Source organism: Pagrus pagrus (assembly GCF_965226575.1).
Source record: "Pagrus pagrus genome assembly, chromosome: 1".
NCBI classification, from domain to species: Eukaryota; Metazoa; Chordata; class Actinopteri; order Spariformes; family Sparidae; genus Pagrus; species Pagrus pagrus.
In genome coordinates, this window is record NC_140185.1 from 27690093 (window position 1) to 27714947 (window position 24855).

The window sequence follows — 24855 nt, forward strand, 5'->3', positions numbered from 1 at the left end:
TCTGGCCATCTGCCAAAGTGGTGGGTAGATGGTTTTTTCAACACTGATCTGGTGGGAGGTGTTAATTTTTTCACCCTGCAATCACATCAAAGCCATTCAATAATGAACCGGCATTTGTTTTCGGCTACTCAATAACTGTATACTCTGTGTGTGTTGATAACCGGCTACTGGTGATGTAAGTCGTCCTACAGATATTTCTTCAGTTCACTGTTATGGTTTATCATCAGTATCCCATATTATTTACTGTTTACTGTATTTGTCAAATTTGACATGTTTATTGTCAATAAAATGTTTTAATTTAATAAATTAAGTGTTAACAATGAAATCAGTTCAAACAGCTGTTGGGAAGACAGGCTGGTACAGCGGTCTGTCGACAAACTGCCACTTTTCCCGAGAAACGAAACAACTTGATGTTTTGCATTTAATGCCGAGTTTACAAGAAGGCTCACATAATTTCGAATTTGCTGCGGTAATTTGGCAAAGCGTGTGAAGATTCTCCTCTTGCAACAACCCTCAAATTGCGCAATTTATTAAGGAAGTCTGGAGATATTGCAGTTACTCGTTCAATGTTTAGTTGAAACAGATGGCGTGTTTACAAACATCTGCTGCTATCATTGGCAGTTTGGCCGGAGCAGCCAAAAAAAGTAATTTACGTTACGATGAATCATATGAAAATCAGACGGTGTGTAATCTGCTCTGCCTATTGTTGTGGCATCGTCTTCATTTTGGTTCGCGGGGGAAGTTGGTTGAGTTGGCAGTCCTTCAGTGTGACCCAGGACACATCTGTATACGCACTGCTAAAAGAATGACCTCCTCTGAACGTGGTCAGAGTGATCAGATCTCAAATGTGTCTTCAATCTGTATTGGGGATATTCACTCCAGTGATCACCAGCCAATGCACTTTTGACTCCAGGCTCTAATGTCAGCCTGTTACGATGATAAGCAAGGCTGTCTCTCATGCCATGTCGCCAATTGCACGGGGGGAAGAAGATTCACATACGTATAACCAATTTCTTCGCAGACAGTAGCCTCAATAGACCACAGTGCAGTGCAGTCATAACACATGACATTTATGTAAGCGCAACCTGCAGTTGACTGCTGCTGACATGCTGCCTGGAGGTTGCCTACAGGAACTCTGGGACGTGTAGGAAACATGCAGCTCCAGTAGAGTGGAAATGTAGATTTAGGAAAGTATGTCACAAAAAGGCAAATAGCAACACATAACATCTAAAACACCACTTCCTGTAATGAGTAGATTTGATTGGTTGAACTGATTTAAGGCCTACATAGGTGTACTGAAATAACAGAGCCTTACTGCTGCTACTCATGTCCTCCCCACGCCTGTAAACCCCATACACTGTCAGAGATACTGCTGTTGTGCTCAAAGTGAACACACCACAACGCACATAAAACGGTCCAAAGTCCACAGTAAAGCCTGTAAGGTTATGGTCAATGCTAGTAAAGAAGAGCTTACAGTGTCTTTTTACTGTATGTTGAAATTGGTTTAAGGAAGCAGAGGCGCTGACTCAGCTCTACCGGCTTCTAGGTTTCAAGAAGGAAGAACATTAACGACAAAGAGTGAATGACTGATTGGCTGCTTGAATAACATGCTGACTGTCTAATGTCAGAGTCTGTAAACTAAAGTGAGCTTATCTATCTGTTGGAGACTCTTTTTGCTAGATTATGAAGAGTCATGACACAATGGATGAAAGTGGATTAAAGGAATAATTACAGAGCCTTGGTATGTGTGTGCGTGCGTGAGTTTGTCTTTGACCACATTTCCTGTTGGCTCGTGTTTCCTCTCAGGGACACGTCAGCAGACTTGGGAGATTTGTGTCTCAGTTGTCTTCTGTTTCTAAACCAAATTACACAATTTAGTGAGACAAAAAAGCATTTTTCCCGCTCCTCCCTTCAAGGTAAGTTGCTGTGCCTGACCCAGATGACTCAAAAAAGCAGTCAAAAGGTAGCTTGAATGCAGCATGAATAGGAGCCGTCTTTCCAAGTGGTGGAAATTCTGAAGGAAACCGCCTGAAAATCGTATCATTTACAGAAAAAGGGGAGAAAAAAAAGACTCCTGAGACCGCATAGCAAGTCTGGTGTAAGAACAGACTTCTGTATGGCATATTCCTCTGGTGACGGGAGGCTCGGATGGTGGTTTTGTAAAAATAGACACATGCATTTATACGTTTGACTTGATTGTAAAGTATGCCGGTTTTAACATAAACCCTCCATTTTAACATACACGCAGGCCAAGGCCCCTATCAGCAAAGGTTTATGTGTAATGCATCTCCTCAACGCCACACTAGTTCTGCTGCCTCGGGACTGTACAGCCTGTGCCAGTTGTAATTGTATGAGTTCGTGTACAGTGATTTATGGTAGGAAATTCTTCGCTACTCCAAATAAGCCGGTGTACCCGTCAGTTCAAGTCAGGATTACCAGCGCTTCCCGCAAACCGTTTTTTTTTGCAGCTCAGTGGCGAACAGATTTGAGGCTCCCTTCTTTACTGTAATGGCATCATTTGCAACACATCCTCGTACATAAACAACTGAATAGGTCGATTGTCAGTGTCTCTTGTCATGGTCGCAGTTTGGTCAGGTTTAGGCACTAAAACTACTTTGTTAGGTTTAGCAAACATTACACTGTATTATCTACATTACCTACTATGCCAACTTGCATGACTTTATATATGTGATGTAACTTAACTGTGTTAGTAGGTTAAAATAACTCACCGTTGACTTCTGGTTTCACACACCTCCTTCCTGTGCAGACCTTTCACTATTTATACGACTTCTCCCCACTTCCTCTTTCCAGCTGTAATAATTACTACAGATGCAAGAGATCATTGCCTAACAACAAATATAAGTAGATATGGGTCGTAATAAGCTGCTTTCGTTTTCAACCAATGTTGTTGTTTTTCAGGCCAGTCGTTTGTTAAGGAGACCCACTGAGGTATTTCCCTGTAAATCTGTGTGTTTGCCTGTTCTGCGTTAGCTTGTCTGGCTAACCAGCTTGTTAGTTAACTCAACTCTTCGTTACTTACAGTTGAACTTATGCTGCATTATTTTTGGTGGTTAAGGTTACATACAAAAGCCCACAATAGCACTGTGTAGTATTTTCTCTGCTGTGTGGGAGCGGCTCTAATATATTATTTCTGAGTTCAGGCTAACATTAGCAGCCCCTTGGAGTTTCCTCTCCACCAACCACACTCTTTGTATGAAATGGCATTATGTTCTTCAAACACATCGATTAATAATCTAAAAGCCTTTTCTCTTTGAAATATATCAATAATTCAGCATCAATCTTACCTCTTTAGCTCATTGCTTGTCCAAGTTATCATACTCATAACACTAAGGATACTTACCTTTAAACTGACTGCTGTTTCTTTATTTCAATGTCTTCTACTGACATTTTATTTTATTTCAGCCACCAAAAATCGAAGGTTGTGCGAGACTAGAAATGAGCAGTCTGCTTTTGTCCACCTGTCTGAAGTCGACCGCCCACTGTTTTGAACATTTCTCAACATTTCAAATGGCATTTCTGTAATTCTGCAACAGTTGGAGAAATGTCTTTAAGTTTGACACGTGTAGACCTTACAGTGAGATGGACAGAGCTTAATGAATGGTCAGTTCTCCCAATATGATGTTAAAGATGGCTTTGACTCAGTGTGTGTGTTTGTGTGTGTGAGTGATTGTCTGTGTCTGTGTTTAGCGATGCATGTTCCCCTGACTCAGGCTATATTTCAGTGTGCGATGATGTTTAACTCTCCAGTTCCTCTCCAACAGACCATATGGTAATGCACTCACGTCCCTCTGTCTCTCCCACCCTCTCTCTTCCTGCTATATTTGCTTTCTTTGTGTTTCTGTCTTGCGAAAAATATGCTTTTGCCTGTTCTCATGCGTGCTTGCTTACCATCTATCTTAGATACTCTTATTTAGTTTGTTTGTTCTTTTGAAGTAGGGCAGATGTTCACTCGGTCACCCTGGGAGCCAATTATGGAAACACAAAATCGTCATGTACTGTCCTACTTTGCGCCCTAACTCGCAGCTTTAGAGAACTCCTATAAAAACAGAGTTTCAGTGTATTCTCAGCTCTCGGGCCAGAAGGCCTTATGCCTCTTTCTGTGTGTTTCTGCCTTAAAAGGTAGGTTTGATTTATCTGTGCTTTTAAGCTCGGTGGGGGTGGAGCAGATGTGATTGTGTCAGACCCCGTCAAGTCGGTGCTAAGAATAGCTGGAGCCATCTTACACCTTAGCTTGGCTTGGTTTGAAATGGGTGGTTTTATGCTCTCTGTGCTGCGTGTTATTATGCTCTGGAGTCTGACGTCATTTTGGAGATGAGGCCAAGACTGGTGCTAACATACAGACGCAGGTACGGCCAGCTGAGGCCACACTTCGGAAGGAGGAGGAGTACTTGTGCTGTGGAAGGTATACTCTTTACTGTCTGCACACTAACAATATAGTAGCCGCAAAGTTTCAGATGTTCAGAAGTTCAACGCCCCACCCCGCCATAAATAATTGATCCAACAGTGTGTAAGATCTGCAGCCATGAACAGCGAGCGGAGATGGCTGTGTGCACAGCTCACGTCGCCCGCCTGATTAAAATGTATGAACACAACTAAATGAAATTACACTTCGAAAACTATAATGCAGGATTGAGATAAATTGTGGCACCAGGGAATTTGTATTCTGGTTGGACTGATGTCTTTGCTGTTTCTGTTGTTGGCAGATTGCTGAGCTTTCTCTCCATTACTCACTGTTCTCGCAGCTCCTAAAAGAGCAGCACTATAGAAATGAAATCAGAAATAGTCTGTTTACACACTGCAACATGCTCTCTGTGGACCCTTCCTATATGGCCACGGCACTGTATCCTCTCTCAGCTTCGGTTACTATAGATCGTTTCTTCTTGCAAATGAGCATTGGCGAGAAAAACCTGTCAACAAGGGAAATATACCACAAGCATGCAGCCCAGAGGACACATTTAAAATGCATTGGTGAGTAGTTGCAGGTGATGGTGATGGTGTATGGGGGGTGGAGAGAAAACCCGCGTTGAATTTTTAATCAGTTCGGCCACTGAAAATTGAACACTGTGGCGATCCAGGCGAGCAAGCATTATTGTCATTCTGTGACAAAACTTCAGTTACTTCAGCTGCGTTGTTGGCGAGTTTTCAGCTCAAATTCCACAATGATAGGATCAAGACAAAACAAACATGACATGAGAAGACATGAAATGTGATGAGGGAGTATGCTCAAGTTCTGTTGGACCGGTGCAGATAAAGAAAAGTCAAGTGAAGGAGGTATTTTTTGAGTGGTGATGACAAGGCTGGTGCTTTTAAAGCTGCTGTAAGCGTTGCCGTCTTGTTTTCCCCCCTCCCTCCTCTACATCCCCACTTGCATGTTTCACATTTACCAGAACCGGAGGATCCTGCTCCTTGTGTCTTCACAAGCAGACAGGACCACCTCGCCGAGTTCTCTGTCCTGATTGGATAAAGTGGGCAGGGATACCTAAAAATGTCTCTTTTACTGCATTAACAAGGGGAGGAGAGACGTCTGTGACTGAGCAAACACTCTTCAACAGTCTTTTCTGTTGAAATACAGAGCTATTTAACACTTTTTTTTCAACAAAATTTTTATCGGCTTTTGTTCAATATAACACTTACAGCAGTCGTAACTGAACAAAATAGACGTCATAGATGTAACATGATGTTAGGGACCCTTTCAGCAGCCTAAACGTACACACCCGTAGACCCAGTTCTTAAAAATGGCTTGATTAAGGTCTGTAATATGTCACAGTCTGGTTACTGAAACTATAGGTCATAACTCAAATGAGACGCACGCCTTTCCCCCGGGGAGAGCCGCATGATGAGAGCAGCAATTTGTTTCAAAGGGCCTGTATCCCATTACGGAAGAAAAAAAAAAAAAAAAACTCCTTTGTGTGCCATAAAAGTTACAGAACGAGAGTTGGAGTGTGTAATTAGCCTTTATCAAAGGTCTTACATCTGGTCCCTTTCAGCCTGTTCAACATATCTGTGAATTTTAACATAATACAAGCTGAGACGTTGTCACGATCCTGCAGTGATAAGACTGAAAGGCTGCGAGCTCTCACTGTCAGAACACACACAGGAAACATGACCACACGCGCTCATCAGCAGGGATCCATCGGGACCAGATGTGTTAATGATGCACAAAAACTGGTGTTCGCTGTAAGGAATGGGCCAGCGGCGTGAGAGAAGGCTACCTCTGTGGAGTCACAACATTCAGCTCACTCATCCTGGTTATTACGGCTCAGCCTGTGAGAAGTTTTGTCATGTCTACTTTGTCTCTCGAGGAGCCTTCTCAAGGCTGAGAAACTAACCCGATGATGTCAAAGATAGACACTGGGCGTGTGGAGTTTGAAAGATGGTGTGTGTTTAGCAGACAGGAAGGGTCTAATGAAAGATGGGTTTGAGTTGCATCATGGTAATTGTAGTAATTAGTGATTTTGTAGCTTGACGCATATTAGGAAGTATGTCGAGGTATCTCTGCTGCTTTGATTTTAACCATTTCCTGTTTTAGTAGTTTCCCAGATGTGTCAACGTTGCTACAGAGAGGTGAGGGAAGGATTTTGTTTGATTTTTTTAAAAACATGATAAATTGCCGTCTAAGTTGTCCTTCCTCTCTTCACTTTAAATATATTTCTGTGCGCTGGTGCCCCCCACATACATGTGGTGCCCTTGTTATTTTTTTCACCCCTGACCCTCAACCTCAGTCCGCCACTGACCGCGGCACAAATTGACACCAAGTGCTGGTAAAATATGCAACTGGCTGGTGGATTAGCTTTTCTCACCAGCCAGAAGACAAAAGGTGATCTATTGAGCGGCTGGTAAAAGTTGAACATTAACTCACCATTTTGCCAGTGGACAAAAAAGATTTGTAAGTTGTCATCTTTGTACATTAATGTTTGAATAACAGCCTCCTGCAGATGTCTTCACACTCAATCCATAGTATTGTGTAATAACTGTGTGTAGCGTCAGAAAGGCTGCTTTACTTATAGATGATGTTATTGGTGTCAGGCCAAAGACAGACAGAGTCTGGGTTGTGTCCAAACCAGGAGTGTGTCGACATCTTTTAACGCAGAACAGTGGGAGCGGGACTCAAGCTCTTCCATGTGCGCTTCATTTAATAACTGTATAGCACGGAGCAGTGTGTTTTGAATCTATAAGTTTATCCTCAAGCACATTACAACATAATGTCTCATGTTGAGGACTGACAGAGCATGAGACTGTAGAAATCTTGTGTTTGCTTTCGCCTTAACACACACAAACACACACACACACACACACACACACAGAGCAACATACACACACATTCTCACATCCATACATGATGATACCTGCTGGCTTACAGAAAACTTTTCTCCTTGTATGGGAAAGAAAATATTTATAGACTTAAATCTCCTTCCAACCACAAAAAACACACACACACTCCCGTGGTATGAGGTAACATGTGCCGTGTTGCCTTTTCAGTACTGTAACACTGATGACCTCAGCATCGTTTGGGGGGGGTCTTACTGTAAATCCAACCACATCTTGCCTAAGCTGTTGTCTGCAGCCTTTTTCCCTTTTTTTTTAGAGCGAGCGCTGCAATTTTCACAAATCACAATGATTTCCGCGTAATTAACAATATAATGAAAGCACTTGCCAACATGCAGATTGTCTTAAAGCACGAAGGAACCTTTTCGGTGGTGGTAATCACAGACCACCGCTGTGGTTCAGGAGGGGACAATCATTTACTGTTAGCAGGGAAGAGGAGGAGGAGGAGGAGGAGGAGGAGGAGGAGGAGGCGGGGGAATTAAAGGAGGCAGTGAGGAAGAGGGGGGTGCAGGGAAAGAAAAGAGAGGAAGCAAGTGGTTGATGAAAGAGTTTGTACGACTGAATTGGGGGATTTTAACATTCCCACCCTCTGCACCCCACCAACCTGGCCTACTTTTCCCCTCTGCTGACACACTCAGATGATTCAGCACTTCACTCCATCTCCCTCCCGGCTTCATTTTTCACCCAAACCTCTCTCTTTGCCGTCTCCCTCTCGCCTCATCTTGTTTTGCATTCCCTCTTTCGCTGTCTCCAGCAGCGCCTTCCCCTCTCTTCCGAAAATTGAATCTGAACTTGCCCATTATCAGGAGTCATTTGTTCAAATTACTTCTCAAACTCCCGCCGACTAACAGCAGGTAATGAGCAGCTCTCACAATGCCGAATAGTCATTGCCAACACGTGATTAAAAAAAAAAAAAAAGATTTCAGGAATAGAAATGTAAAAGTTTGGCTTTCAGTCTTTTTTGACCCTCTCGATGGGAGCGTGTTGTGACTCCCTCGAGTGCTTCTCAGTTAACACTTATCGCTTATCTCCCATCAGTCTTCCTTTCATTTGCCCCCTCTTGTTTCTCACCCTCACAGATCTCTTCGCTGCTTCTGTCAACAGCCGTGAATCAACTGTACTCTCCGGCTTTCTTCTCTGCATTCTTTCTCACTTTTTATCTCCCGCTTTTTGATGCTCTTTCATGTCCCTCTGCAAGTCCTGGACAGAAACACAGAAGGTCCTGTCTCTGACCCTTCTCACTCAACATGAAAAGATGTGTGTGTGTGTGTGTGTGTGTGTGTGTGTCATTACTACAGTGCTTCAACAAAAGATGTAACGGACACCATGAAACCGTGAACTGGAGCCTTTGTTTATTGTGTGTGTTGAAGCGTCACTGACAGGCCGGGAGACAGATGAGAGACAGGCAGGCCGACCGTAAAGGAATACATTAGCACATTTTGGGCAACATCTGTGCTAAATATTGTGCAAAATATTCCACAGGAAGTTGGTGTAATCTGTAATGAGGGGCTGTACAGTAGGGGTCCATTGATCCAGGAAGTTTGCTTGCGTTCAGCCATCATTAACTCCAACAGTGTCAGAGATGTTGGGGATTTTTTTCTTTCTCAGAGATCCTACCTTGATGTGTTTGTGAAGAGGATTCATTCGAGACAGATTTGAGAAACCAAACTTTCTAACAGACGTGAATTTCTGTCTTTTTATGGCTCATTGTTGGATCGCTGAAGGGTGGCATTATTTTGTTGAACATTATTTGAAGTTGCCTAACCCTATCCTGCAAAAAGCCGCCACGACAAAGACAATTTCTTTGAGACTCGCAATCGCACAGCTGTTTTTTTTCTTAAATAAAAAAATGAAATCGAATCCTGACCTTTTTAAAATTGTGAGTGAAATCAAATCATGGATTTGGAGAATCGCAACACCCTTAGTTGCAAATAGTGTTGAGAATGTGCTCTGCTCGTGTGGAGGACTATCCGGTAGTCCACCCACTTTCCTCTACTGTTGTTGAGCCCTAGCTGTGGAGAATCACTGCAGCAGACAGCTCAAAAGCTTAAAACTCAATTTCCCCTCTGGGAAATATATTCCACTCGGTGCCTTCGTTTTTCTTACCATTCTCAGTTTGACAGAGCAGTGGGAGATGCAGAACTGTGTGTCTTACCAGCGAACAGTCTTTGTGTAAGCAACAGGTAGACGCCTGCAGATGCCTGAATGCTTCAGCTGTAATGTTGTGAATGAAGCTGACCCAGTTTGCCTCTGGACGGCAGGCTGAACCGCTAAACTCGCTTATTGGACGTCTTCATTTGGGCTGATTCAGATGTCACCCACCTCAGCAGGTGGTGAACTAAAACCAGGAGCTGGAGATAATTAGTTGGATTTCTGGTTTGTGTGCGTGGTCGGACCATTCCTTGGTGTAAGTGTGTGTGTGTGTGTGTGTTAGTGTGTGTGTAGGATGCAGATGGAGTTTTGGGAAGGGGGCCAGCCCACACAATTGCTCCATTGAGCCGTCTTACGCCCCCCCAAGTCTCTCTCATTCTCTCCGCCCTCCCTTTCACTCGCTCACACACACACACACACACACACACACACACACACACACACACACACACACACATATACACACACACACACACCCTGGTGAGACTTGTCACAGTTTGCTCAGTGCAGTCTGAATTTTCATCCGAGTGAAGTCGAGGGGGCTTCAGGGTTGAAGTCTTGTGGATTTTACAAACAGCTTCCCCCTCCCCTCCTTTTGTTCTCCCTCTCTCTCTCTCGTCTCTCATCTCTCTCTATCATCTCTCTCTCTCTCTATCATCTCTCTCTCTCTTCTATAGAGGTTTCATTATGGAGTGACTTATTTAAAGTTATACGCAGCCTAATGAGCTCCTTTGTAGCAGAGCAGGCATTTCCTACAGCCATGCATCAGCAGGAGTGTGTGTGTGTGTGTGTGTCTCTGACACACTTTTGATACTTCGGCGATGTTTTGGATAACTTTCCCTCTCTGTCGTGCCTGATTAAATGTCAGAGAGACAGACAGACAGAGAGCAGTACTGTTTCTTGTTCAGGGGGAGGCCGGCTGAACAACTTCAGGCTTCACTCTGCATTGCTGGGTGAAGACCCGGATAGATTTATACTCCACTTGCACATTGTACGGTGGCGCATATCCGCTCTACGAACTGCACTTCCTTTTGCTTCTGGTGCCAACTCTACATTATACGTCGTTATCTCAGTAGTTCTTCATGCATACCTTAGTTAAAATGATAATGTGAATTTAACAGGTGGACAATTTGTACGTGTTGCGCCTTTTAATGTGATAGCTGACACACTGAAAACTTTCCCTAGCTTTTAAGATATTTCCTTTCCGGTCAAAGCTCCTCATCCTCCGTGCTGCAAGCTATAACTCACGCAGCATTATTTATAATGCATCACCCAAGGAGGAGCTACGTGACAGAGGACATTTAGTGCCGCATGTCTATGACTTGACTGAAAAGTAAATTGTGGACGCCTTCAAGATTGATCACGACCTAAAATTGTCAGATTGCCTGCCCCTTACTTTTCTTGACATTTCCAAGCATATTTTTTAACTTGACGATGGATTGTTAATTATGTTTTGCTCTCCAGCTCCTCCTGGTTAATGCGAGCTTGTGTTGTGCAGCGCTGAGCAAATAACCGGCGAAAATTCAAAATGCTAAGTTTGTGACTGAGGAAGAAATGGGAGGAAGAGGAGAGTAAAAAATATTCGGATGAGAGCTGATCGGTGGAGGAAGGGAAGTAAGAGGGGAGACGGGAGGAGATGTCACCACATGACAAAGGAGAAGAAGGGAGATGAGATGCATTAAAATGAAATGAAGTTAGGAGGAACTGGGAGGAGGGGGGTGCTGGCAGGTGAAAAGTTCAGTCATGTAATTTGACAGTTTTATCCTGAAGTTTGCTGCTGCAGAGGCACAAAAACAGTCAGTTTCAGCAGGTTGAACTTCAACACCACATTGCTGGAGAGCTCTGCTGGGAGGCAAAACAAAACGACCACAAATGTCAAAACCGTCCGTCTGCATCCTCCCTCTGCATGTAACCTTGCCCTCCTCCTGTGTGTAATGACATCCCAGTCACGACTGTTTTTTAAGAGTTTAAGAAGGTCTCGGCAACAAGCGTCTTTCACTCCTTTCATGTTGAACCACTGCCAGATGATAGTTTGTGTGTGTGTGTGTGTGTGTTTGAAGCCTGAGGCACAGTGCTGTGATTAAAGTGGAGGAAAAAAGTGTGACTTGTTCTAGATCCTTTCTTCTCCTCGATAAACAACTTGCGGTACGAGATGGAGAGGATGGCATCACCGTAGGGAGCCTGCACCAGGGATTTCAACACGGTCACACTGTGAGCACATGCAGGCTCACAAATGAAGTCACATTTTTGAACAAAATACATAACACGTCTCCAATTTTGGTGTTGTTCTGCTGATATATTGAGAGAGTGGGGAGGATTGTACTGGGGAAAGACATGGAAGGTTGCAACCTTTTAGTGTTTTAGTTGTCTCGTAGCGAACACAGCGCCCTTTTTTCTCTCGTGTTTGGCCATTTGACGCTTACTCGCTCACATCTACACTGCTATTAAAGAACTTCAAAGCTCAGAAACTGTAATAATCCCTTGAGCAAGTTGGTCTTTTTTAACCGCTTTTCATGTACTGTAAAGATTAGGCAAATTGGGAGAAATAATTTGAAAAAGTGGTGTTTTTATGGTCTTTTATGTTTCAATATTGCTGTTTCATCTTCTTAAATGACTCTTTTATGCCTACTCTTTGGTAAACTATATGTATTTTTTAGTCTTTAGCCATGCTAACTGGACGGCATTTATCCTTGCCATAAAATTGTGTTGACATTCATGCAACTTTTCATCCGGTGCCAGTTTTTAGTTTTGGCAAAGTACTTGCTAATTAATGACATTCCTGTCAGCCTCAGCTATACTTTGTGTTTTGTGCTAATTAGCAAATGCTAGCTAACATGCTAATCTAAGCTAATTTAGATCCAAACACTGTGGTGCTACTGTTGGCCGTAGATTCAACATCAATGTGTAATAACCACATATACAAAGAGGTTTTGTGTGATACATTCGCCCCGCAGAGGCAATATTATGAATGTTATATAAGAGTGAAATGTGTCCAGATGCTTTAGATGAATAAAATGCGTCTTTGTTCTTCCTCCTTTCTTCTTTTCTTCCGTGGTTAATTATTGGTTGATCCAAGCGTCCGCTCTAGTTTCTTGAGGTTTAGCATCAGGGCGAGTTCATTTCCAGGTCAAGTATGAAGGAGTTAAAGCAGCCCGCCTCACACAAGGCTTTGGGTGAAGTTATTCTTTTGACATTTTTTACGTTAACTGACCTGACAGGCGGGTTATACATCGGTTATACATTTGAAACTCCTCTCTCGTGTATCCGGAGACAATGGTTTGATCCGCCCTGGGAAAATCAGAGCTGTATGACATTTCTCTTCTCTCCTCAGGGAGGTCAAAGGTCAGGCTCAGCCTGCCGCTGATACGGATTCACTATCTTGCTTAAGGACACTTCTGTAAGACAGATGCTGTCTGTCACTGGGGCTTGAACCTGAGCCATCCACTTGAAGGACATTTTCTCTAATCAGTGACGGCACTTGCCGCTGTACGCTGCCCTGTGGGTGAAAGCTTGCATCAAGTGACATTTCTTACGTATTACAACTTAATCGAAAACCAGTGACAAAGCTCTCTCCATTAACACATGGGATACATTTAATATACCTCCAAGTGTCTGGGCTGAAGTGTGCACATAAGTGGGAGGTGAAGTATTATGATGTATTTTTAGCTATGCTAGCAGCATGGCTCCAGGGATGATGGTCGCTTGCTTCATCATTTTTGTCCTGACTGAAAAATCTCAATAACTGTTGGATTGATTCAGATCACATTTTTTACACACGTTTATGGTTCCCAGACGGTGATGCTCATTGACTTTGGTGGTCTCCGGACTCTTCCTTTTGTGCCACCATGAGGCTGAGATGCCTGGTTTTTAGTGAGATGTTTCAACAAAAATCTAGTGGATTTTCATCAGCATTTAATCTGTCCAATACTTTGGTTTATGACACAATACCAGCAAAACTGATTACATTAAATCTATGGGAGGGGTTTAAAAGCCTGCAACTCCCCACCAGTTAGTCAGAACCGAAGAAGCCTCTTGGGTGAGAGGTGAAATGTCTTCAAGAAACTGAAACACCTCCAGTTGTCTACAATGTAGTACTAGTAGTTAGCTAGGAAGAAGTGTTTGAATGCTATTGTTTACTGTTGTGTAACAGGTTAATAGGTTATCAAATACGTTGTTGTACCTTTTTAAATATGGCCTGATCTTCCTCCAGATTTTAACCATGCATTGTCTTTTCAGTTGCTGATCAATCAGGAAGTGGTGAAATGATGACAATTTGTCAGACCGCCTAAGTTTATACGACTTGAACCCTGGACCACAGCAGTACTACATTTGAGGCTCCTACGTCCATTGAGCAAGGCCCTTAACCTCCGGTGGAGCTGCTCGGTGGACTGTGTTTGTAGTGGGCAGCTTGCAGGTGTGAATGTGTCACTGTGTAAATGTGATCAGGGAGAGAGGATTGTTGTCGGTGAACCCTCCCTGAATAAATAAAGGTCACAGAAAAATGCATGCAGCTCAGATCACCGCTGTGACAGCCTGACGGCTGCTAGCGTGGCTGTGGACTCTTAGACTTGTTTAGAAGTAAATGAGTTTAATTCAGAAGCTAATTTAGTTTTGTTCACCTTTCCCAGTTGACAAACAGAAGCGGAGAACAGGCCTGTTTTTTCAAGATCTTTCAGCAGTCCCTTGGGTGTACAACCAATATAAGATGTAGTAGCAGAATACAAAGCAGTGTAACAAATTCAATTCAAGCTGGTTTTCAGTAATCACGACCTTCAGCAGCATATTGTGTCATCACTGTGTGCTGCTGTCCATCACTGTGTTTCATTGCGTCCTCTCCCTGCTGCTCTCGGTGCCTGATGTACTGTACGGTTGTCTCTGGGAGGGATTTTGTGATGAATTAAGCTTACAGAGCGAATCGGAGCACTGGCACTGCCTGTTGTAAGACAAAAATGGTTTAATCTGAATCTACGCTGTGAAATCAAAACCAGTTGTGGCTTGAGTTTGAATTTAGAGTTTGAACTTTTTAGAAAAAAGTCCCAAATATCACAAATGGACTACAGTAAAGCCTCTACACATGCTTCTATGTATATACTGTACTTGAGAGGGGCGTGTCATTCATATTTCATTAATTTTACTTGGATATGTGTCTGGATTCATCCATGTTTCTGAGCAAACGCAGCCTAGGGGTACTCTACGTGTGTGCTGGTGAACTCTTGGCTCCTATCTGAGGTAATCTATCAGTGGATGTGATCAGATTACTGTGGATTATACTCTGACTATCAGAGGCTCGACCAAGACCGGATCAAACACACACACACATTCACTCGCAGACAGATAACCATCCGTGTAACCAGACTGACACACTAATGCATGTGAGCTCCAAAGCCCCCACATACACAAATATGAGCTGACACACATTAACACACACATGCATGCTTGGCCCGATCTGTCAGGGGCTTAAAGTCCATCCCATTATCAGAGAGGCAGGTGTGAGGGCTCCGTTGTGCTTCCTTCTGTAGGGCTTGCATTCGTTCAAAAAATGTCACTTCGATTTGACTAAAAATGTGCGGTTTGTCTATTTTTAATCTGTTGATTGATGGCATGTTTCTTCTCTATTTATGAAATTCTTGAAATGTTTGGGGTTTTTTGCCCTTAACTGAAGGGAGTTTAAGTATCTTTCAGACATTGCTCGGAGGAGAGGTGAACAAGGCGAGCATGAAGTCACGACATGAAGAGACAGAGATGCGTTCATGACAATCGGCTGTAAAATCGAGGATTGAAATTTGTTTTCGATGTGTGCAACAGGCACATTCAGGCTCATACACGGCTCTGACATTTGAGCATTGAAATTCATTCTGTCAATCTCAGTGTGAATTCATACTTAATTACTATTATATACAGCTTCTACTTTTGCTCATAACCTGTCAAATGTCATTTTCTCACTGGCCCTTTTAATTTCCTGTCAGCCCGTGTAGCACCGTGATACAAAAATCCAATTTAATCGTCCTTTCTTGATGAATATAAAGTATTTATGGCGCTGCGTGCCGTAAGATGCTTGATGCCGGCCTACATAAACAAACAACAAAGCGCAGAGATAAACACACACCGCGGGTACACAGACATCCATGAGATTTGTTCGGTGGCTCGCACCAGGAAAACAAACCTACCACCACCGGAGAAAAATCCTGCAAAGGCAAAGTCTAAAATAAAACATAACCACCGGAAAACGTAGCTATAGCTCATTTGGATATTTGAAACCACACGTGCCTTTGGAAAGAACTTCGAAAGGGCAAAGTAATCAGTGTAAATAATTTTTTATGAGATTGTCTTCAGCTCTTCTCTTGCTGACCAGAGAGCTGGACAGAAACTGGCTTTACACCACAGTGACGGACACAAATCAAGTGTGAATGAGCTGAGTGTGTGTGTGTGTGTGTGTGTGTGTGTGTTTGAAATTCAGTTTGTGTACGAAGTTTGTCTCTTTGCCTTCATGTGTCATGACTACGCCAGATGGCAGACCAAGAAAACTGCTGTCACTGTGACACAGCAGAAAAATATGAAGTGTCTTTCTGAAAAACAGAAAGATGGAGGGAGAGAGATGCAGCCAGGGAAGAACTTAGGAGGGCAAATCTGCCAAAAAATAGAGAGAAATGCTCGTAAGTATTCCCCAGAGCTCAAACAAGATGAAGCCTCCATTGCTTCAAAAGGCTCTAACCTCAAAGTATTGAAATTCCTGTTATGTAAAACAAAAAAAACAATGACAAAAAAAGCTGGAACTACTCATTTCAGCACTGAAGTAGATAGAAGAAACAATAATTGGTCATTTTCTGGTAGTTTTAGAGAGAGTTAGCTGGCTAGCTTAGCTTAGCACAAAGACTGGAAACAGGGGGAAACAGCTAGCCTGACTCCGTCCAAAGCACTAAAATCTGACAAACAACATATATCGTGTAAATCAGTGAGGTTTAGAAGTCTCAGTGGATTTTGTTACTATTAAAGAGGTCTAGGCTAGCAGTCTTAATGCTAAGCTAAGCTAAATGCTTGCTAACTGTAGCGAAGTGTTTTTCCTAAAATTATGAGCCATTCCTTTAAACATCACTTACCCGGTGATGGATCATTACAAACTGTCTTAGAGCATTATGTTAATTAAAACATGTTTATTATATTTTAACCTGAAATGTACATGAAGGGTTCAACAGTCAGCGCTTTTACTCCGCGGCTCATATCTCTGGCTGTAGCTGCCACACTGACGTGTGCGTTGTTTGCTTTTTGCGTGTGTGCACAGTTTGAATCAATCGTGGTTTTGTGTAGAGAAGAGGCGGATATAGGCTGGAGCCGTTTACACCATTCATGTGATGTGGGCGATAAAAATAGCTCTCCCAACATCTGCTCTCTGCCTAACCTTTTAAATCATGTTTCAATCAGCCAGAAGTCATATTTATAGCAATCATTCGTTGATAAATCATGTGCACTGGTCCTTAAAGCACTGCATTGTTCTCATCATCTCCTAATGCTTTCAGTCTTTGTGCTATCTGTGATATACTGCAATTCCCGTAAATCACAGACGGTGTTTTTCGGGCTGCACAGCTGCAGCTCGAGCTCCGTACTCTCTCCCCCGTTACATTTTTCCCCATTAACTTTTTTTTTTTTTCATAAAGTTAAGTTTCCCTTTTCTCATTTCTCTTTCCTGTGTCTTTCTCTATTTTGCTCCCTCTCCTTTGCCCTTCTGCTACCTTGTTTTCTTCACCTCTCGAATTTAAAAAAATGCTTTAACAAGTAAGAGTAGACGTAGAACTGCAGCGATAAAATAACTATCTGGCATTTACAAGCACAGCAGGAAGAAGCACTTGCTGATCTGTTCCCAGCACCGTAGCTATTCATGAGTGTGTACAAGCGTACAAAGGCGTGGGACTTGAAACAGACTTTTCATTTTTCCGAATGAAAAACTTTTTAACGATATTAAAAACAACGTTGTAAATCTGTGCACTCAAGTGAAAGAAGAAGAGCGAGTGGTGCATTTCCTACAAGAGACGCTTTATTTTGATAGTCTCTCAACACTCAATAAACTATTTGATGTTCGACAGGCTGTCAAGAAACTCCTTGCTGGGGTTTTTTTATTATTCAACCAGCTGTATGTCATTTAAAACGGTCTACTTACAAACTGATCTTAAATGGAGAACAGCTGCTCAAACTATCATACGTATCGTGTTGGTAGCCTCTCGGCAGTTACACACATTCAGTCAGTCACACTCAATGCGACGCTTTTCTATCATGTTAAGTCAGTTTGTATAGACTAAATAACTGGATGTGTGACAGAGTAACCGATTTGAAATGCATTAAATTTATGTACAATATGTGAATAATTAACATTTGAAAAACCAATGTTTATGTAGAAATTTCCCTTAAATTAATATGTAATAATAGAATGAACGCACAATATGTATGTATAAGTAACCAATTCAATTCATTCACACTGACTAAACATAATAGAAAAAACTTTGATTTAATTTAAACTTATGTTTGTTTGAGGCTAATTAATGTTTCAAGTGTACAGAGGTGCTACAATGGAAGTAAACTTGATACTGTACTAGCCCTTCAGTCACAGTGTGAAATAATATTGAGGCTTATAACTAGAAACAACATCCAACCACATATATTAAAAAAAGAGTTCATTCTTACCCATACAGGTGCAGTTTGCCAGCAGTATACTCAGCAGTTGTCAGACTTGTTTATACATCATGTATAGCTGTGTTTCATGTCCTTGCCGCTGGCTAGGCAGTACCTCGGTTCGTAATACACAAATATCATTTGACAAATGTGTCAGCAGACGTGAGTTTTTGTTGCGTGTAGACACTGGTACATTCCACAAGGTAAACGAAGATGTCCGGCTACTGTAACTTGGGCCATTATCGTTGATCCTTGACCCAACCTGACAGCAGATATGGGTCGTTACCTAAGATAACCTGTGTTCTGCTGGCAAACTGTTGTCAAATAGACCTTTTGATACAAAGGACTTGTCAAACACAGGTGTTATTGCTAATACTAATAAAAGCTGTGTCACGTGTAAGCGTTGCCAATATTGGCCTTTTATCATGTCACAGTAGGAAAAGCACATGTGGAAATATTAAAATGAATAGTGGCTGAATCCCACTTAGCTGCTTCAGTTTCAGGGTCCTGGTCTTGTTTACTCTGGCTCGTGTCACATTGTCATGACTCACTGGGACGCTTAAACAGAAGAGAAATGTTATTAGTGACATCTGTTCTTTTCGTACGCTGCTGTGAAAAAGAGGCTGGCTTCACTGGCATAACTTACTGACACACCTGCACGGGCCAGAGCCTTTCTTAATGTAACACTCTGCAGCTGTGACACACTTTCAAATGCCAGAAAAGTCTGTAGGATGTGATGTCACTCCTGCTCCACAGAGTTGATGTCCCGATCATATATTTAACACAACTTCAGTCTCGCTGAGAAGTCGGATGATGAAACCATTAATATTTTAGTGCTCATGACGGTCTGTTCTTCTATCAGGGCTTTAGGCCTCGTCTATAATATGCTGTCAGAAGTGTGTGTGTGTGTGTGTGCCGCGGCATTAAGGTACACATCCCTGAACATCCTCGGTGTCTTTGTACGCTTGCTGCCTCTGTCTACATTGCACACTTGTTGTGGCATATGAGCACAGGTGCTGAGGGGAGGTCCGTCCTCATGAGATGCAGAGTTTCTGACACTGTTTCTAGATGTTTCTACAGAGGCGCTGAACTGTGGAGCGCGAGGCAGCCAGGCATGTAAAGAGGCAGCTGAACATTAGCTTGATGACGCTCAAAAGAGACGGACGTCATGAGAGACGTGATCATCCTGATCTGAGGAATGCACGCTTTAGTTGACTTCATTTCACGTCAGTTCCTAAAGGAACAGTTCACCCAAAAGTGAAAATTGAGTCGTGATCTTCTCATCCACATGTCGATGGAAAGTCGGAAGAAGTTGCGTAGTCCACATAACATTTCTGGAGCCTCACAGCAGAACAGCGTTGCAGCATTCTCCTAAACAGCTGAAGTGGATGGGGACTTGTTTGAATTATTATTGATTGATTAATACAAATTTGCTCTATACAGCTCGTCTGGTGTCCAAAAGCCCAGAGGTCCCAAGTTGATGTGAAAAGACTCTTATTTATACCGTTATATAAACGTGGAAATCCTGTCTGTGCACCCCATCTGAAGTTAGTGCACGACTCAGCTTTTAGTCGAGGGTGTATATAGCATCCTTCAAAATCAATTTGAGATCTCGGCTATACTGAGCGTACTTGCTGCATGTTTATTGAAACACTGTTCCTCCGGTTTATAATCTGCACTCGATACGCCGTAAAGGTGGAAGATTTTGTACCCAGCTCCAAGTGCAGAACCGCCGAACATTTCAGTCTGAGTTGACCGTAAAATGTCAGCAAGACAAAACAGGCCATCGAAGCGAGAGTCTGAAGCCAATTTGGAGCTTTATTTTACCTGAGAATGTGTCCCGTTTTCCCCCCCGAGAGCCTGTCAAGCTGTATTTCTGCAGCGAGTACACTGCCAGCTTTGGTTTTCATCCTACACTGAGCATTGCCATCTGAGTGTGCACACACACAGCTGTCATGAGCACTTATAGAAATTGATTTTATGTAGAATTTTTTTTAAAGTAGTTGTGGGTGTTGGATGGTCTAATCTTCTTCCAGGCATGAAAAATGGGTATAGTTTGAGAACAGATTGACACGCTCTCCGCAGCAGATGAATAGAAAAGCTGGCACAGAGTGAAATGACGGTTGAGAGGCGCAGAAAACAACAGCAGCTATTTCGCTGCTCAAAATGCAAAGGCCTAAAAAGCATAAAACATGGGAAAAAAAAGTGTGAAAATCGTTTTTCTACCCTTTACCACTTCTCTGAAGTGTAAAAATAAACTGTTGAATGCTGTTTGTGTTCGTCCCCAACGTCACACTGTCATTGGTTGCTCTGAGGCACTAAAGAAAACAGATCGATAAAGCATTTTGGAGAGGCTGAAGGTGAATGGGAACTACAGAGCAAATAAGACGGTTGGACAAAAGTTTTCAAAAGTCAAGGGCAAAGGTCTGGACAGGGAATGAATGGCGCTAATTGCTGTGCCTGCCTGTGTATTGATCCAGTGGGTTTTAATGGTAACGTAGATGGACAGAAGCAGGGGTGGCTCGGTCATCTGTCCATTTGTGTAAATGGTGAGGGCATTGATATGACTGTGGCTCTCAGTGCACGGATGACGCCGATGATACGTGATTGAATGGGATGAAACACGTGTATTAATTGATTTATTCATCGAGTGCTTTGCTAGAAGACTGTTTTGATTTAGTTCTCTGGAAATCCTGTTGACCTTAATGGATATGAGTCACAACTGAATTGGGAATGGTAATTTTTGCTGGGGTTTGAAGTTTAACTGGATGAAGAGCTCAAATGAAATGTATAGATGCAGCTGTACTCGTCATCATGTCCAACTCAAGTCTTTTTGCTTCTGTGTCAATTTCCCTTAAATTTGCCTTCACAATTATTTTCCATTTTATTTATTAATTTATTCCTAAAGTTGACCCCATGGCACACTTCTCATCCACATAAAGAAGCAGAAATGCGTAAAGAAAAATAATCATAAAAATTTGTATGAGTAAACAAATGGGGTGAAATGCAAAGGGAAACTAAAAAATAGAAAATTAAATGGGAAAGGCAATAAATATAAGTATTCATTTAAAGGTAAAAAATACAGAAGGAAAATGAAATAACTCTCTCACTCTGCTCTCCTTGTCACTTATCTTTAGATGTAACTGTGTGTATCCATGCTAATGTGTGTCTCATTATTTGGTCTGTTTCAGGATGATTGGGGCTCCAGTGACTCATCCGCTCGGAGCAAAGCTCACAACTCTGACGACAAGTCTCACAGCCTGGAGACGCTGCCTCCAGGTAGGAATCACGCACTGTAATCACGCTGCGCCTTATGTACATGAATGTTTGATTAGGCTGGGAATGGATAACATACTGCTAATCATGACATTTATGTGAAGGAGAGGAAGTGATGTGTTTTACAAAGCTATCAAATAAATCTCTGTCATACTCGAAAGCAGATTATTTGGCATTGATCTTCCTGAGGAACTGGAGAGAGTTCAGTTTCCCATTGTTACATCCCAGCTGCGAAGCATGTGCACGGCAGACACTGTGCACCAGCGACATGTATCCAGAAAGTGTTCCACATCCTGTTCCCACAACCCAAACCACTGTGAAATGTGGTAACACAGTGGCATAGTTTGGACTTTATTACCAGCAGAACATGAACATCCTCGGCCTCTTTAACCTTACCGTGGTGAAATAACCACAGAGGAAGAGAAGACAATCCGATACAGCCTGCAGGGTGACACAACCTTCAAAAATTAAAGCTGCAAATGTATCCAAAATAATTCAGGGATCCATTTTAATCTGGCCGCAAACCCAGCTATGCGTCTCCACCCAGGCTTTGTTTCCTACGTTGTGGAGCCGAGCAGAAAGTCACAGCAGAAGGAGCATCCGAGCAGCGATTTCTCATGCAGCTCTCATCCTCAGCCGGGCTCAAAGCAGCCGCCCCTCCTTCACAAGCCCATGACCTGCGAAAGCTGAACACACGCTCTCTTATCTGATCCGGCAGTGGAAATGGAATCCAATTTGAATGTTGAAGTGGGGGCATTTCAACTTCAGGGTGACTTTACACGATTACAACGACGGCGGCGTGACAGACACAAACTCACAGAAGACGAGAGAAAGTGGTGGAAAAGAAAAGAGGGGAAATGGGAGGTGCGGAGAAGAAGAGTAAAATTTAATAGAAGATGGACGATAAAGTCATGAAAGAATAGGAAGAAGAGGGAGTAAGAGTTGTTCTGAAGCGTTCGAACGCTCTTTCTAATTTAAATAGTCGCAAGAATAAGAGCCCGTCTCTGGTGCCGTGTGCATTTTAAAAAATGGCAGTGCCCCAAGTGAAGCTTATTACAGTGAATATCAGATGAGCTTTGTTTGAGTGTTTTCTTTTTTCAAGCTCTTTTAAAGTTGTGCCCGCAGTGTAAACACAAAAACTCCCCCGTTGCTCCGAGCCAGTCAGCTAATAGGGCCAGTAGCTCCACGGCGAACTGCCAAAGACAAAGATTCAGCCAAAGATAGCTACAGCAACGAGTGTACTGAGCAGCAGTTGGCGCTTTCTCTGGTGATACGGTGCCTCCTTTTTATTTGGAGTAACCTTCGACAGGTGGCCACATCTAACGCCTTGCACCTTTTTTAAGATTGAAAAATGAATCCACTTAGCTGTAACTGCACCCCCTGAAATAGTTTTTGCTCATCTCCAGCGGTGTAATGTCTCACTGTGCTGCAGCGATGACGTAGAGGTGTACCTCAGAACCCCGTGACGTCACTCTTGCGTGGTTGCAGGTGCAACAAAGCACATAATGAGAAACGCCGCTTTTCAGCCCGGTGTTGAATTCTTCTTTAAGGTTTTTATTTGGATCATCTTCAGGAAGTGAATCAAATAAGAGTGTGTGTGTGTGTGTCTGTGTGCACAATGAGCGTCGGCGTTCTCCGGTTCTCTGAGCTGGTAGGCGGTGGGTTCATGGTTCAGTACAGATCGCGGGAACGGTTCCGAGTGCCAGAGTTACCAATTCGTTGAAAACAGCGTTGAGGGATTTTAAGAAAATCTTCCAACAAACAACAACAACCAGTCAGCAGCAGCTGCAGGGGAGGGGAGGGGAGCAGCTTCGTGACAAGAGGCTGAGGTCGAGCGAGAAGTGTTCAAACCAACAAGCCGCACGATTCACCAGTACAGGCCCAGAAGCAGCAAACCACCAGCTCAGTCACGAAGGTTGGACCTGCTGAAGTGGCCTGAGAGAGTATTGGAAAAATGTCAACCGAATGAGTAAATCCCAGTGACAAAGTGGACGGTTAAATCTGCTCTGGGTGTGTGCAGCGTGCAAAGAAAACCAGGAGGACTGACAATTGTTCTCTCTCTCCATAAGTCTGAGCTGAAGACTCGCAAAGGTTGAAACATTAATTTCTCCACATTAATTACTTGCTGCCACTAAACAGAGATATCAGCGAGGACATCACACACTCTGACACACGCAGCAGCGTCTCGGAGGCGCCGTTATACAGTCGCAGGCAGATCATTGTGAGCTTTAGCTAATTAGCATGCCAGACACTTTCACATGCTGTCAGGGTGGACGCACGCACGCACACACACACACATGCACGCACACACACACACTCGCTGGCTCCCTCATTCTCGTCAGGCTCAGTTTCTCTCTGTCTGTCTGTCTGTCTGTCTGTCTGTCATACACACACTCATCCATACTGAGAGATAGTGTAATCTCACGCTGCCATATGCTTAACACAAGTCATTAGCATAGCAGCTGCACCCGGCTAATTAGTTGCATTATTATTCGTGTGTGTGTGTGTGTGTGTGTGTGTGTGTGTCTCAGTAGTCAGAGATAAACTGTGAAATTAAACATGACAACTCTCTGTGTTTAGCGAGCAATGATCCCGGTAATCTGGTCAGACAGACGCAGTGTGCTCCCACTGTGCGTAGGTTCGATAATGTTTAATATTATGTTTTCCAAACTTCTATTTCAGGCTGCAGTAAATGACTGAAGTCAGTAGGATTGATTTTGTGCATAATAAATGTCTTCTCTGTGTGTTTTCTAGCTTCGCTCGAGTATTCTCGCCTCGTTTCTGTCTGTTGTTTGAATTCTGTTCTGCACGGTTTCGCACATGAGAAGAATAAATCTCATGTCAGCTTTCCTCAGTGCCGTGTTGCCGCCTTGTCAAGCAGCAGCTTGACGCGGCGAGGTTTCCTTTCCCGTCAGGCGTGAGGGATTCTTGCATCAGCCAGGCTGCTGCCTACATTTCATATTCCCACTGATGTATAATCCCATTCATTCCTGAGACACATCTTCAGCCTTTTGTGGGGGTTTAACTTCGTCGTTGGTGGCTGCTTTTATTTTTGGATATGCTGTGTTTATTTAACACATATTTAACGTGTTATTTAACGGGTCGCATTGAGAATCTGTTTCTAATTAAAAACCTGGACAATGCAATATGTTCTCTGGTGGTTTAGTGTTTATCTGATAGTTGAAACATTTAGAAGAAATTGATTTCACTTTTTTCCCCTCCTGTCTGCTCTTTTTCATCATAACTTAACATCCAAATCAAGCCTGTTACGAGGTTTAGTCGTATGTTTTGTGCACCAACACCCAGCTTACTTTCCACAAAATACCCTGTAGTGCTCATGGAGGCTGGATTGTATGTATTTTCAACATTATTCAGCCTTTCCCTCCATCTTTTTCACTTTCCATCACAGTTAAACCACAA

The 24855-nt window shown here is 42.9% G+C and overlaps 1 protein-coding gene across 1 annotated transcript in view; it reads left to right on the forward strand.

Moving 5' to 3' along the window:
* Positions 1-24855, forward strand: part of galnt2 (UDP-N-acetyl-alpha-D-galactosamine:polypeptide N-acetylgalactosaminyltransferase 2) — a 55193-nt gene that overhangs the window by 10974 nt on the left and 19364 nt on the right. Inside the window, exon 2 of the mRNA XM_084365964.1 lies at positions 21351-21438. Within this exon, the coding sequence (XP_084222090.1) occupies positions 21351-21438 (88 nt within the window). The remainder of the gene's footprint in view (positions 1-21350; positions 21439-24855) is intronic.